The sequence below is a fragment of the Rhinoderma darwinii genome, chromosome 2 (assembly GCF_050947455.1).
Source record: "Rhinoderma darwinii isolate aRhiDar2 chromosome 2, aRhiDar2.hap1, whole genome shotgun sequence".
Taxonomy (NCBI): domain Eukaryota; kingdom Metazoa; phylum Chordata; class Amphibia; order Anura; family Rhinodermatidae; genus Rhinoderma; species Rhinoderma darwinii.
The window spans coordinates 272,708,292-272,725,402 of NC_134688.1; the positions used below are offsets into that span (position 1 = coordinate 272,708,292).

The 17,111-nt window shown below is 36.5% G+C and overlaps 1 protein-coding gene across 1 annotated transcript in view; it reads left to right on the forward strand.

Moving 5' to 3' along the window:
• Positions 1-4,989: 4,989 nt before the first annotated feature.
• The window catches only part of GRIK3 (glutamate ionotropic receptor kainate type subunit 3), a 472,269-nt gene continuing 460,147 nt past the window's right edge, over positions 4,990-17,111 (forward strand). Inside the window, exon 1 of the mRNA XM_075853264.1 lies at positions 4,990-5,699. Coding sequence (XP_075709379.1) covers positions 5,585-5,699 — 115 coding nt within the window. The 5' untranslated portion in view covers positions 4,990-5,584. The remainder of the gene's footprint in view (positions 5,700-17,111) is intronic.

A 17,111-nucleotide genomic window follows, 5' to 3' on the forward strand; every position in this document is an offset into this window, starting at 1 on the left:
AAGAAACTGCTAAAATATAGCCACAATTGGCACTGTTCATGGCACAAACTCATTATCCATCCCTTTATTGCAAAGAGGAGGTGTGGGGGAACTGAAATCATTAAAATAAGTAAAACCCAAGCTGATAAAGCTTTTTTTTTTTATCTTTCTTCCGTAGTTTGAACTATAAATTCAGGTTAATGGGAAAAGACCAGTTCTAATTTTATGAAGATGTTCTGCAGATTAGTAGCTTCTTCAGCGGAAGGCCAGAGGCTGACAGCAGCAGGATGGGAAAAAATATGGATGCTGCAAGGGACGGCTAAAACGTTTCTGTAAAATGCTGCAAGGAAAATAGAGGCTTGTAGATCAGAAGTGGAAGGAAACATACAACAGCTTTCACTGGGGAAATGAATTTTGCACACAATGAAGGTGGGATAGGTGGGAGATTACACCAAGCATTTCATTTATTTGGCCTTCGCAGGTAAGACAGTTAGATGATAGTGCTCAGCAGACATTGAACACTGTGACGTGACCTGGATCCATGAAACAGGTTGGAAGAATGGTAAGGTGTCACAATGAGAAGTAGGATAACATTTAATTCACTCTTAATATCTGACAGTAAATCATAGAAGTCCCTGTGGTGATGTCCCTCATTCCCAGGATGAATGTGCTCTATATGTAATGCATTTTATCCGTGTGTATGCATAAATACTAACAGAAAACCAACACGGGTAATACTTCAGAAGGAAAACATGAACACTTGATCACATTCCTTCCCTGTGGAATAATTCTGATGTATCTGTTCCGATATCTCCTACTAAGAATTTCTACTGGTTTATTTTAGCTTTCCCATGTGGCTTTCCTATGAAGAAATGTTATGGCATAATCTTTGTGGGATCCACCTGCTGGAATCCTATTGATCTTGAGAACAGGGTTGTGGTGTTCCGACTTTGGGGAGAAGTAACCGCATATGTATGGCCACAAGCCATTAAAGTCAAGAGCGAAATGGAAACAGCCATAAACATCATGAGTACAAAAAAAAAAAGTTGTATTTTTCTATGTAGTGTCCATAGGCAGAATTGTTAGGTTTGTCCTTGTCCCCAAGTGGATGTTTTATGTCACAGCATATTTAAAAATCACTGCAAAATCCTAATGCAAAAAAGAATGTAATGTGTCAATGAAACTTTTCTTTAAAGAAAAGCAAAATCATGCTCTTGAGTGTTCTGTTTATTTCCACGCACCAACATTGAACATCAGCAAAAGGAAAGAACTGTTGAACTTTTTTTTTCATATGTGGTTTTAGGTCTATCAATAAAAATGTTATTTATGGAATATGACAACATGTTTTTGAATGAAAAAAAAAGTCTTAGCGATGTGTAAGAGATATAATGGTGCACCGGAATAAAGTGAAAGCGTTAAATGGCATTTGAGGCATTCCATCACGGTGTTCTTTACTCTCCGCTCGATTCTGTATCTCGAGAGTTAGTTGACTATTAGTAGTAACATTGTTCCAGTTACATAACCAGTTTAAGACGGCTTTGCCACGCTCCATTATCTGCATACGTAAATGCTATTAGAGTATGATCTTGTATAATAGTGATATAGATATAAATAGCTGCCCTCATATCCCCTGTGTGCTGTCTCAGCCCATCAGTACCTCTGCCCTCTCCACTTGCAGCGCTGATGTGGAATGTGGTCTGAGGTGGGATATCTCTCTCTCTTCTCCAAACTGACAGTTTAATTGAAAAGTTTCATGCTGCAGTGGCCAAAACGGCATCTCCAGAAGCTGTCAGGTCTACACTAGGTAGGGGAAATTGCTTTAATTGCTCATTTCTTTTCTCTTAACCCTCTCTTGACTAGTATGGCCTAAAAATGCTTAAATAATTCCCTCCGCTGCCGATTACAAGCTGTGCAACAGATTTGGGTTCAGATAGAAAACTCCAGGGGATAGACCTATGCATTAAAGTCTGTACTCTGAGTCACCTAAAACACAAACCATGTTCTTTTTCCTTCTTACGTTCTTCTGTTCAACAATTTCTTAGAATAAGTCTCTGAGCTTCATATGTTTCTTTGTATTTGCACTATATTTGGTGACAAAGAAGACAAGACAAACAAGGTTTTCTACCATCAAGTCTACACCCTCAGCTATGGGACTGTTTTTACATGAAACTACTGTATACATCGCAATGAGTAAAATGATGAAAGTAAGTAGTAGCTGCAGTAGTTTATAGATGTAAAAGGGCTAAATGATAACGTCATAGATCTGCGATGATGGTGAAACGTTCTTTCCTCTAGACTTAAATTATGCCCCCTGTCATGGTTACAGGTGTAGGTAAAAATAGATCATTGGACAGCCACTGTATTGTCCACTGATATATTTGTCGATAGTAATGAGATCGGCCATAAGTAGTGATGAGCGAATTTCTAAAAAATAAACATACTGACCACCTCCCCTGGTCTTCCGTAGTGACACATCCCTGCACCCGGCAGGTGAGATGACGTAGCTGTCCCATGTGTACACTGCAACCAACCACAGGCTACAGCGGTCACATGGGACAGCCACGTCATCTCAGCTCCTGTCAGGGATGCGTTGCTACGGAAGACCAGGGGAGGTGGTGAGTATGTTTTTTTTTTTTTTTGTGGAATCGCAAGTGACCTGATTACATGGTTTGACTATCTGAGTCAGACAGGGCTATTGAGGGACTTGGGATTTGTGGTCAGATCTAAACAAATTTCAAGGCCGATTAGATAGAATCGGCCCCGAAATGAATTTTGGGAAATTCGCTCATCATTACTTATAGGCGATCTCTTTATGGAAGACATGGGGAGGTGGTGAGCATGTTTTTTTTGTTTTTTTTAATATCCTCATCTGTCCTTTTTTTTCCTAGAATCTGCAAAATGCTGGCCACTGCTTGCCGACAGCCACCATCTTGATGATTTGTGTGCTGCAAAACCCAAAAATTTCGGATTTTGGTGAATCCTAAACTTTGGAAAATTTGTACTGAATTCAAGTTTGATAACCTTTCTTTGTACTACAATCAACCAATCCCTTTAATTACCTTGGTCGCCCTTCTTTGCACAAGCTCCATTAGAATTAATTCCTTCTTATACACAGGTGCCCAAAATTGTGTACAATATTCCATGTGTGGTCTGACTATTGAGTTCTTGTCTTGCGCATCTATGTCTGCATTGATTCATCCTATGATTGTACTTTCCATGCCAGCAGCTTCCTGGTTCTGGTTGCTAAAGGTAAATTTACTGTCCACCAATATCCACATGTCTTTCTCAGTAACAGTTTTACCCAGTCTTTTACTATTTAATACATAATTGTAAAATGTGGTGTTTACCAAAAATTTTAGACAGGAGCAGATAGAAAAGCTGATTGTCTGATAGACAATGACCACTCCAGCTAAAGCGGGACTCATGATTTCTCAGCTTCCAGTGTCAGAAAAGTGTAGAACACTTTGCATTTCTGAAAATAAGATGGTTGATTGGCAAGTGAGAAGATAGTAACATGGTTTGAGACTGTGCCCCCCCCCCCCCCCGCCTCGATCCCCGACGGTCTGGATGATGGCTGTCAGATGGTCAATCTTTCTTTTGATTACCCCTTTCATTCTACCTTCCCCATTAAGCCCTAGAGGTCTTTCTTTACAATACATATTCTTCATTTCCCTCCACCCACATCACCTTCACATATAGTAGGGTTCCTGCAGCTTCTCTTCCATCTTTATTATATAATTATGACAGGGGTTATAAATGTATTCAGGAAGCAAACCTTATATATGTATGCATCTTGGATTACCTCTCTTTGGTTACATTCATGGATGCATTGCAAAAGGGAAACCCAAAATGTTGTCTTGTCAAGAGGTCCTATAATTCTACGAGTGGCTCTTGTTGAATGTAATTATGTGTTTTCCCATATGTGTTCTTTTTCTTTATTTCGATGGTCAATAATCATTGAAATGGCCATGGCTGGCAGCTATTTCTTGAATTAGCATCAGAACTGACATAAGACACAAATGGAAAAGTGCGAACATAACTTCAAGCATGATTTTTTTAAATGTCTAACTTCATAGTACAGTTTATAAAAGTTCATCAGGAAAATATAATAAAGAAAACTCATATTTATCTATGTATAACATAGGGAAATTAAGTCACCAGGTTCGTCTTATCCGCCGTCTCAAGAATCGTTATTTAAGGGAATTTTAAGAAATGTGCTTATCTTTATTAGTAATACTATAAAGTTTACCCCATGGGATTTGCAAACTGCTTCATATTACATTCACTTACGCAGGGCATTGATCATTGATCCCTATGCCCATGGGTATTTGTGTACACAGCTAATACGTATGTACAGTTCTGTGTTTACCATATTTTATTACTGCTAAGCTCCCTACTTGAGAGCATCAGTTAAAGCAGAATAAGTTGCAGTATTACACATATTTTTATTTTTTTCCATGAACAAAAACTTGTCCGCCTCTTGAATGGGAATAAACTGATCATTTGTTGCATAGTCTGTACGTATTTTGTTATACAGGACATAATTCAAGTTCGTCTTTTGCTGTATTCCATCATGAGTTTATCTCATTGAAATGTAGAGCATAAAACACGCTCTCCTATTACAATAATCAGCGAGAAATGTCATTGTAATATTAATGCCGCTATTTACAATCAGATAAAGCACTTTACAGACGCAGAGTGAACTCCCTATCCTGATGAATGAGAATCAGTAGAAACAATAAACCACACATTTCTTAGCACCTGCAAAACGAAAGATTCATTTTTAAATGCATGTGTCACCAAGCCAGAAGGAAACACAACGTTAATGCCAAGCAAAGGCTGGCAGGTTACCCACTCTAAATAAGTAGCTTCATTGCCAAAAGAAGGGGGGTCTCTAAAATAGCCACCATGTGTGAATTCAGACCTGACACCCCTATTTTTGAATGTCCAAGACACTGCTCGTAATCCAGCATCACCCTCTTGTTTGTCTATTTTCAGTCCACCCATCCACCCCTAAAGACTACACACAAGTGCAATGAATTGTATTCTCCCACTGAACAAATCACAGTCATGAGATTGTAGCTGCTTTGCATGTGGAGCAGGCAGGCTGCCTGAGTGTGTCTGCCTTTGTCAGTCCAATTTTCTCACTTGTGTTAAATCTCTGAAGCCAGAGACGGGAATATATATAAATTTTTTCCTTCAACTGCAGGATGGCTTTTGCTGCATCTGTCTTTCCTTCTTCCCAAGCCCCAGGGAGCTCCTGATCTCTATGTCTGGGATTCCACTCCACAGCTTTAATAAGGACCAGTTGATAGCATCAATGAGGACCGCATCTAAGCATCTAGTCTCCAGCAGGTGAATGGGACTGGGAGAAGCAGAAACCAGTGGCGAACACATAAACGGGGAAGCTTTTTTTGTGGTTAGGAAAAACATCATCTAACCTTTGATTTCAGCTGCTCAGGCTTGGGGGATAGTCTGCTAACATGTGCAGTGCAGAGGTATTCAACTGTGACTGTCTTGGGCTATCACTGGAATCTTAAAACCAGGAAGGAAGTCCCAGGGAATCCCATATTAACTTAACTTCAGGGGGATTTTGTTTCTAACAATGACACATTACTGGATCTCTTTTAGGAGTATGGTTTTACAATGCTGGCCAGTTTTGCTCTGCTACATCTTCTGGCTTCAGGACTGTCAAGGAATGCCACATGTTATTCGAATAGGTAAGTTCTGCATGTTCTTCTGTCACTTATATCTTAACCGCCCTTCAGTAAAGATCAGCAGCAAAATATTATTCAAAGCTGTGTTAATGAAGGGGTTAACTGCCTGTGCGTTCCTTCTGATGGCACAATGTAAACTCAAAAATGAAATGGTCACTTACTCAGAGAAATGGGCATTTTAGGCTTTCCAAGTATCCAGATAATGCATTCTTATAAATTTTTTGCTGTCCCTTTCCTTTACTGCAGACTATATATGATAGGTCCCTGAGGACATAGATATAGGTTGTATCTGTGCATGTATATCTGCATGCAGGTGGATTTATATGATAGGCATGCAAGTCATTTTTATAGCAGTTAAAGCAGTGCTCCATGAAAAGTTGTGAAGCTGCAGAATAAACCACGTACCTCTACATAAGACCACCTGGAATACAAAGGGTAGGGTTATTATTCAGTTAGAGTACAGTATCTCCATTGGGAGCATGCAGATCACCAAGTAGAGTCATTCTATTTGATAATATGTCATAGCTTATATGCAAATGTCTAGTGTCTAAACAATGGTAATGGTTTTACCCATTATCCTAAGCAATGTTTCAGATGAGCAGTGAATTTTGCTCTTTGTGCTGTCTCCTGCTCTATGTTGTGTACAGAGTACTGTGATAGTCTGTGTTAAGTCATGCAACTGTTAGCTGTTTCTGGATGAATAACACAAAGTTAATCTGCTAGGAAAGAAGCAAAGTATAATGCAGGAAGCTTTCCTGCACAAAATCCTGTTAAGGTTATAGACTGTGCTGTCTTCACTTATTGACCTTGGGTGTCTATTAATCTCCTTGTTCCCCAAGGACAGACTCTACCAAATTAGGTTAACATCTGCATTTTATCAGGTATTGTGATAGGACTGTCCTACCTTTCTCATGATAACTCATGATTAAACGCTTTGTGTGACATCCATCAGCAATTTTAATGTAAGCCGTTGTACCAACTTGGCCCAAGGAACATATATATTTAGGAGTGTAGGTAATTTTGTAGAGTGACCCTTACATTGTCTCCATTTTTGCTATAAAGTAAGAAAGGGTTAACTATGCATTAAATATATATATATACATACGTACCTATATATATATATATATATATATATATATATATGTATGTATATATATATGACTGAAATAGGTGAAAGGGTTAAATGCATCTATTTTTACTATAAGATTGTACTGTGTATCTCTATGTATCATTGTAGATTCTTTATTTCACCATATCTAGTATTTGTGAAATAAAAGCATAGATTATTTTTTTTAGCTTTAGCTCAGAGCACTTGATGACTGCAAGGTTCCCATGTAGTGAAAATCTATCTGTAACTATGTCATTCTCCAGTTTGTCTTCTGTTTATGAAATAGATTTAATCCTAGATGATACATTCTATGTCTTTTACAATGTAGAAAGGAAAATGGTTTACATTGAGTCCTAGGAACAAGTGTTGAAAATAGTAAACCTTGTAAGGAATTTATGAACGTAAATTCTAAAATAAATACCTTTGACACTTGGTTCAGTTCTGTTTTGTTAGTTTAATTCAATGAATATATTGCAACGCAAAAGTAGAAAGTGTTAGAGTGACCAATAAAGTTACCCATAGCTAAAATAAAAAGAACATAACACACACCTTAATGAATAAGTCCTGTGTTTGACCCCTTGAAAAGGCTGATGAGCTTTCAATGTGGACAAATCTTGGAACGCTCATTAACCTGTCCAAATGTAAGTCTACCTAAAACTATGACAGTTTAAAATAAATGCAAATATTCACTCAAAAATGTCAACTCATACCCATATCATAGTTAAGTAAAAAGCCCACTGCAAAATGGGATGCGTTAGATTTATGTGCAAGGCTCTCGCTGCGGCAGGACAGGACAATAATAGAACAGGGCATGTTTTCTTGGATTTCCATTTTAGAAGAAATGTACAGTAGGTGCTATGGGACTTTGTTGAAATATATATATATATATATATATATATATATGTGTGTATGTATATATATATATATATATATATATATGTGTATATATATATATATATATATATATATATATATATATATATATAAATATTTGCGATATGATAGATTAGGAAGTCATCTATGTACAGTTAAAGATCTGCCATGATTGTCTTGAAAAAACATGACTGAGAACATTCAGATCATCAACTGAGGCCAAAAAAGAAAATGAAATGCTTCAGGCTTATAGTGAACTTGAATTCAGCAAGTAGGTCAGAGATCAAATAGGGTTAACAATGTAGCCCACTCTATAAAAAGTCTAGGAAGCTGATACTTCTACATTTAATATTATATGGATATTCTTCACAATATAAATTTTATTAGAAAGCAAAGCAATGTGTGATGGCAATAATAAGATATTGAAAGTTTACATAACGTATATAAAGTAATACATTATAAATAAACCCTATATATTAGTAGATGGGTGGGAATCCTTTTATATTTTATTGAAGTTTTAGAAACAAAACCATTACAGACTGCCAAGAATGTGGGAATATTCAAAAGTAGCAAAATATACTTTGACTGTTACAATCATAAAATATAATACACACCAGATTGTGAATCATCATTGGTATTGACATGGCAGAGTATCTACTATAACTACACTAACACTGACCTCTAGCCATAAAGGACAATATCTCCATATCTATACTGCCACCATATTATCTCCATATCGCTTCTGCCACCATATTAGCTCCATATCTCTTCTGCCACCATAGTAGACTGTATTAATTATTCAGTTGTAAGAAATTATGAAAAATAAGACTGAATGGCGTTGTGTTCATGACTATCTTGTCTTTGGACTTCTGCTACAAGCTGTGATACATCAAAGCAAATCTTTGGCAAAGATCCCTGATGGATGTGGTACATTGTGACATCTCAACCTATGGAGCTCAGCAGTCACACCTTGGAGAACACATTGTTTCTAAAGCCTATTCTGTCATTCAGAACTTGCAATAATACCATAATACATCCATTACTAACATGACTCTATTTCTTATTCTCGTGTATTAAATGAATCTATAATGAAGGGTATATTTCATTCCATGGAAAGAAAAAAAGTCAGACCAGACTTCTTTACACTTTAATATTATTTGCTCCTTATCATTCTTTACATTTAATGACCATTCATTTCTTCTTTCGAGATTTCAGTACTCATTTCTCCATTTTGGCTCTCTCTATCCAGACAGTATTATCTGCTATATTGCTTTTTCTTTAACACCCACCATAAACATTATCTTTACAACCAAGGCTTTTGCTCCTCTGGCAATTCTCTAGTTTTTTATTATGTTCGTAGATGAACTTAAGTACCATCCTGGTGATAATATTGGAATTATTACTTAATAAAGGGTTAATGTTCAGTAAATGACCAAAAATGTAAATGGTCACAGAAGACGGGGTGGAGGGGGGTAGAGGGGAAATCTATCTATCTATCTATCTATCTATCTATCTATCTATCTATCTATCTATCTATCTATCTATCTATCTATCTATCTATCTATCTGTCTGTCTGTCTGTCTGTCTGTCTGTCTGTCTGTCTATCTATCTATCATATTATAGACATATACGTATCAAGTGATTTAGTACAATACATTGTATAGTTAAATCAAATTCAATAGTAAAACAAAAATTCTGGGAAGCTCAATTTGTAACAATAAAGCAGTGAAATACTGCTAAATTTAAAGATTGTGAAAAATGCTATAGTTTCTTACGGTCATTGGAAACTAGAACCCAAAAAAAAATTGTGACCAAAATATCTTATTTTATTTTTTTAGATAAATTAATATACATTTTTACCATGGGATTAATAACATGGGAATAATAACAATTATTCCCATGTAATATTTACTAGGTAGTTCAGTTCTCATCTTCTAGAGATATTTCTTATGTTACTATTTAGTTAATTGTTACTTCTCAATTATATTATCCATATTATGCGCTGTACATTTTGACCACCATCTCTACATGGGAGCTGCAGGGTTGCACATAACATGAAGCGCTTGTTCAGTATAAAGTCGGTAACACCAGGTGGCCTACACACTGCTATAAGTTCACCCAACATATTGAAGATCGGTGTCAGGATACACAGCAGCTGAGCTTTTGATGTTCACCTTCCTCACCCAGTGTGATCATTAGCTCTGGCAACCAATTACAAGTTGCAAAATGATCAGCGTTCTGTCAAAGACTACAAAGAGAAAAGTAAGGTAAAGACTGGGTAGTATCAGACAACACAGCAAAGCTTTGAAACCACTGGTTCACATACAAGGTAAACATGTATTGCTACCAAAGAATTCAACAGAACTCAGTAAAGCATTAGCTAATAATCTGCATATGACAACTAATATCATATTTTTATTTCTGTATCGTATCTATACAGTTCTCTGTATATTAAGTATGGTTTGATTACAAATTAAGACTTTGACAGGCCTCAAGACAGTATTGCACAGTATAAGACAATGTGAGGAAGAATGGTGAGAAAATTATGTATTCCATTTTCTCAGTGTCGCCATCTGGTGGCTGCAGACAAAAGTCCTAAAAAGAATAATCAATTTTACCAATTTTAAATATGCCATGGCTTATATTGCAAGATTGTCTGGGAGACAAGTGAGGGGCACTGTTTAAAAGTTATGATATACAACATCTGAAAATATACACTATTGGTTACAGTTTTGCTATGGTTCAAAGGCAAGAGTATTTTATTTGCCATTATTGATGGAACAAGTATTGTCTTGTGTGGGTGATAGAGGGAGTCGCTATTTACATGATGGTCAATTTACCTTAAATAATTAAAACTGCATATAGTATGTATATATATATATATGTGTATATATACATATATATTGTAAGCTCTTGCAAGCAGGGTCCTCATTCCTCTGGTTTGAATTGAAAATTAACTTTGTCACTATGTAATGTTTGATATTGTTTGTTTCATGTTCCCTCTAAATTGTAAAGTGCTAAGTGCTGCGTCATATGTTGGTGCTATATAAATAAAGATTATAATTATTATTATTATGTATACATACATACACAGGGATTTTTAAAAACATTGGTGTATTGTATTGGACAGGTTTCACTGACTCTTTTAGTTATTATTGTGAACAGTATTGTTCTAGTGACCCTCATAAATAGCACTTTCTGTTCCTTTTGCAGGGGATCTACTGTATTTATTACAAATTTTATGCCACTGACTAGGCCACTTTACTTAGGCCCCCTGCACATGACGGCCATGGACAGCCATGCGCATTTGCGGGCCGTGCTCCCATATAAAGTATAGGCGCAATGTCTGTAAAAAGTAAAACGCAAAAAAAAGGACATGTCCTATCTTTTGTGGAGCCTTTCTACGGCCCATAAATATACGGGAATGTGTTTGTGGGCAATAGAAATGAATGGGTCCGTAAGTACGGACTGTCATTACGGATGAATTCTACAGACGTGTGCATGTGGCCTTAATATGTGGCTCAGTTCACATACAATCCCTTTATTTTACATGTGAAACTTTTGATACTCAATGTATTCTGCTCTAGTGGTCATAATTATGCTTTATTCCATCATGCACTATTTCTGTGGTTGGAAATTAATGTAGCATGCGGTTATAGAGTGAACATTTGAATTCATGTTTCTGACATACTTGATCTCAGAGCCAAATTAGAATGTTAGAGCTTTAAATCTTGGCGTAGGTCCATTTGGCATGTGCCCAACAAATACATACCACTGCACAACATATAAATAGTCTAACAAAGGCAAGTGGCATGTGACTGATTCAAGGGGTCAAGGAAGAAGAATATGATGAAAACTGCAAAGGTAAACATTAGATTAACCAGTACAGGGAAAAAAACAAAAGTGGGACAGAATATTGCAGATCCAAGCATACATGTTTCTTAACATTTCACTAGTAACCTTCTCCAAGGCCTTATCAGCTTCAGATCACTGAGGTAAGCACTCAAGTGGTCACTTTCTAAAAAAACAAAACACCAAAAGATTATTTATTTTGGACTAAACCAAATTTGAGCCTATGTTTCCTATTTTTATTATTATTATTATTATTATTATTATTATTATTATTATTATTATTATTATTATTATACATCATGGAGGATTTCATTTCTATAAATATTGCGAATGGCATAATTTACACTGATATTTTAACAGCAATGTATGACCCATTTAATCACCAATGTAAGACCAGTGATCTTGGGTCTATGAAGGCAATGTAACGATTGAATACTCTGTATGGTACAACATATTAATTGCAATGCTTTCTAAGCTCTGTCCTCATCCTATATTAATATGTATTGGTCTGTACATCTAAGTACCAACCACATACTAACTACGTTAAATTCAATAGTGTGACTCTGTAGTCTGTACAAAATCCATTTCCCAAATGTGATGTATCCCCGACGTTCACTAAACCACTTGTCTAAAGCCATTTGCTTTTAGCTGGAAAAACCCCAAACATATTGATTTTCATTCAGGATCTGTCTGCCTCTACACTAGCACATGTATACAGGAACCTCCTAGAGACACAGTGACTGCAAGCTACCCGCAGTGGAAGAATCAGCAAGAACGTCAGCTGAGAGGGCAGTGGAAGGTTAAAATAAGCGTGTGTAAGACCAAAAATAGGCCTTTTCCCTCACGTAGGACCATACTAATTGCAATGGTATTTTTACTTGTATTTATTGGAAGCAATCTTGTATCATTTTAAATCGTTAAACAGCATATTTTATTTCATTATATGATATAGTAGACTTAAATATATTTTTTTTTTAAAAAGCCAGTCTGTTACATTGGCAACCTCAATTTAAAATAACATGAAAGCTCATTTCTACGAAAGATAAACTATAAAGATAAAAAATATCATTTAGATCTATATAAGCCCTAAATATACATTGCGTTACACATTTTGTATACAAAACCCAACATGATCATGGCAGTGATGAAACATTGTTATTAACATGGGCCATTAAAGCAATGGCATGAAGAAGAGGACTTTTAAAGGCTCAATGCTCAACTCTCTTAGTTGTCGATACAACTCACATGTAATTCAACCTGTAACACAAACAGATGGCAAAGGGCAACTTCTCACTGAAGCCTGTGGTCCCTATGAAACATGCATGCATATTCATGCAGAATGTCAGGATGGCGTTGTGGGATATTGGCGGCCAGACATGGCTTTGCTGAGGCTCGCAATGTTGTGTGTTTTATCCCCCTTCTGTTTGACTTTGTCTTTGGTTATATCTGCACTAAATAAATAACACTAATAAATTAGTTGTACATTATTGTTTTTATAGAAGCTAAAAGACCCATACTGACAGAGCCTGATTATAGGCGTGGCAAAAGGGGCAATTGACCCGGGAGCTCCACTACTTTGAGACCTCTACCACCCAGCTCTCTATCCCAGTCCCTCCCAGTAACAGTTTAAAAAGATTTAGGGCATATGTTCAACAATGTAAATGTTTTTATATGTGGGAGAAGAGGTGATAATGCAACTTTTACTAATATTTAACTTTTAAGAGTGAGAGCACCATTCTTCTGGCTGCACAGCCTACTAGAGAAAATCTGGTGACCAAGCTCGTTTATTGCCATAGGGAAAAGGGGACATGCAGCTGCCAGATACCTCTGACGACGCTTATCTTCTGGGTAAACAAAGTATCAGACATGTTAAAATCCAACGCATGGAAGCTTGCTTGTCCCAACAACAGGCAATGGGGACCAGTGGGGCTGCCCTCATACACAAGTGCAAATCCAAGTGTAAAACCTAAACAAGTACGTGTCACAAGAAAAAAATGTTCTTGTTCATTCCAGAAAGTGTAAATAAAAGCGTATAGTGATTCCTGTGTGATTGTACATTACTGTATGGATGGATCGCCATCTTCTATAGAATCCTTAAATAGCACTGTCTCTGTGACTGTACAATGTCCTATTTATCTATTGCTCTCCTCTGTGAATGTAATCACAGGACAGGAAAACGTCAACCTTTAGATGTAATACCAGCATGGGCAAGTACTTCACATATAGATTTGTTTTCCTTCCATGTAAATTGATTATAAATGTAAAGTTTCACATCAAAAGTGATGTTTCATGTTTCTGAAATTTAAAGAAGCAGAATATGTTTCTGGCCATTGAGAAAGGAATCCACTAATTTTAGGTAAACTGCAAGGGTGTATATTTGATAATGCATAGTCAGTCATAAGGAGGATATATGAATAACTGGCGTAATCCACAATATCTTCTGGTAGGTTCATTAAATGTAGACAATATCTTAATAGCTTTACTTATCTGTGATTATCAGCCACTGCTACTAATGCGGTGATCATTTTGAGGTATTTGTGCCATTCTGACCTGACCCTGCTATCTAATTTGTATTTATTTCATTTTCCTATTAAGTCCGCTCCAAATCCCTTTCCAATGGACACCTTGTCATCTTTTCATCTTCTCTACAGACTGACGAGGAAATTACAGTATCCCTGTAAATAAAGGGGGTCCATTGGATTAACAAATATTATCATTTATCTGAGCGTTTCTTAAAGGCTATGTAAACCTTTGAAATATTTTTTTTTTTTAATTATAAATTAATGTTTTATGTGTTTTTGAACAACTTTAAAATTGACTTTTATTATTTTTTTTTACTTTTTAGGATACAGCTTCTATGTATCCTGTTTACATAGAAACTGTATCATTATGTCTGAGTCGCGTCCATAAATTGAGAGTAACTGACGGCTTGGCAGAAAGCAGGTCCTGCATGTCTCTGACTCAGAGGATCCAGCTAATATCGATCACATGTGTATTCATGAACTTAGATGTGATCATAATTAGCTGGATCCTGTGTGTCAGAGATATGCAGGACTAGAGAAATGCAGAGACATGCAGAGACATCTGAACTGACGGACGCGAATCAGACGGAATGATACAGCTTCTATGTATAGTAAGTAAAAAAATAAATAAAATAAAAGTAAATTTAAAAGTTGTTATAGAAACTGTTGCCTTCCAAATGTTTACATAGCCTTTAAGTAAATATAAAGGGACTTTCCCATTTTGGACATTTATGATATATATACAGGTTATGCCATAAAAGTCTAGTAGGTAAGGGTTCCACCACTGGGACTACCATCTATTTGGAGAATGGGAGTTCCTGAGCCCTATCCCTGTCAGTGGCTGTATATAGGCAGAGAATAATTAGAGAGGTGGCCACCCATGTGCTGAACTCTCTCGATTCAAGTCTATAAGGGTAAGGCCCCCTGCACACGGTCGTGCCCGTAATCACGTCCGGTGATTACGGGCACGGCTGGCTGCAGGCAGTCATCCACATTATAAAGTATGGGAGCACAGTCCGTAAAATAAAAAATACGACATGTCCTATTTTTTGCGGGTCATTTCTACAGCCTGGACATCTTCCTGTAAATATACGGGAAGGTGTCTGTGGGCCATACAAATGAATGGAACCATATTTTGATCTGCAATTGCGGTCTGTAATTCCGGACCAAAATTACGGTCGTGTGCATGGTGCCTTGAATATGCCAAAAAGTTGTAAGATGGGAAAAATTCTATAATATGCAATTTATATTCTTTATCAATCTCATTTTGATTGTCATACGGTAAAGCTGGACATACTGTACATAAAATTTCAACAATGTATTCTTTTCTTAATATGACTTGGTTGGGGTTGGTCATTAGAGGATAGAATTCTGGACAAGAACTACATAAGTTAAAACAACAAATCGTCGATCGATCTCTGCCTTTCTCTGGGCTTCTTTTGATGGGATGTAAATCTGTCTTTTAGCATAAACTACTTTCCAAGGAATGCAACCGACACCGCCGAAAAAAATCGGCATCTGGGGGGGATCGCCCTCATTGCCCACCCAGTAAATCCGCCACTGCATCTGTCACGCTTGTTCATGTCATGAAAAGGCGCCGACAGTCGGCAGAATATGGTGTAGATCGACCTGTTCCTTCAGTTCACTATAGCATTAAAATACAGAAGTAACAGCTGAGTTTATCATTTGGCACAACTCATTTTGATATACAAATTATGACTGCAAGTAATTAAAACAAGGATCAAATTGCATAAATCCAGTGTTATATTTCTGAAACTAGATAGCTAAGTAGCTTTACTTGCCGTCCTATAGAAACCACAAATAACAGATATATATCATGATTTCATGACACATTGGCCCACATGTACTAAAACTATGCCAGTCTAACTGTAGGAGGTATTTAAAGTGATTTTGGTGCATTTTGACCTGTCAAACAGGCAGAGAATCAAATTTACATCTGAAAATGTAGATTTGTGCCAGAAATGTGCTCCTTTTTCACTTTATCCACTTAATAAATTTAACTTAAACTATGTCTCCACTTGTCACTTCCTTGTCACTTTCAAATTTGATGAATGATGAGAAAAGATGCAAATTTTATTGCAAATTTGTTGTACTTTCCAATTGTTATGTAAATGTGGGCCATTGTCTCAAGTGACTAACTTTGCTCTGTACATTGTAAGTAAAAACTGTGCTTTTCACAAGATCTCAGTATTCAAACACAAGCTAAGATTTACACTAATCCCAGAAATACCTTCTAGAATTTATTATCAAAGCGACACAGTATTAGTAGATCTCTCAGGTTTATGATTCTGTAAATATGTTTTAGCTCTGCAGGTTTATGTGGCAATAGTGACAGCTAACTGCCAGTAGAGGGCAGTATATCATACCAAGACTTTACGAACATGAGATTACAGTACTGTGAACATCCCCATTGTATTACCTTATAGTAAATAAGCTATACTTTCTAAAGCATTAAAAGGATAAGGACAGGGTAAAACGAAACAGGGATATATATAGATGATAAAATAGAAGGATGGTGATAAACTCAGAGAGAGAACATGGCAATGTAAAATATAATTTCTGTGGTGTTGTCAACATTATTTTTAAACTTTAATATTAGACGAGCAAAAAGTTTTCTCTTATGAAAGTAATATATGGAGAGTCGTGCACATCTCTGGAAATCTACAAAGTTGTACTCTGGCATTATGCATATTCTAAGGAACATTACAGTACTAGGCTCTATGTTGGTAATAACAATTATTTCCTTTATTTCCTTGAATGGACAGTGTTCTCAGCTGGGGAGGATAGGGATAAGGACTCAAAACTGGACATAAAGGAGGCTCAGTTATAGACAGAACAAACAGTACAACACCCGTATAATGTGATGAAGGCGTGATATTAGTTTTTAATTTGTCAATATAATTGTATTATATTAAAGGTGTATTTATACTAATAATTCATTTTCATATGTAAAGCTATTATACCGGTTAATTTAGGCATAGTGCAATCCGGGATGGGTGGTTGCGTACAGTAAACAAATGGTCCCTGATTTGTTTTGTT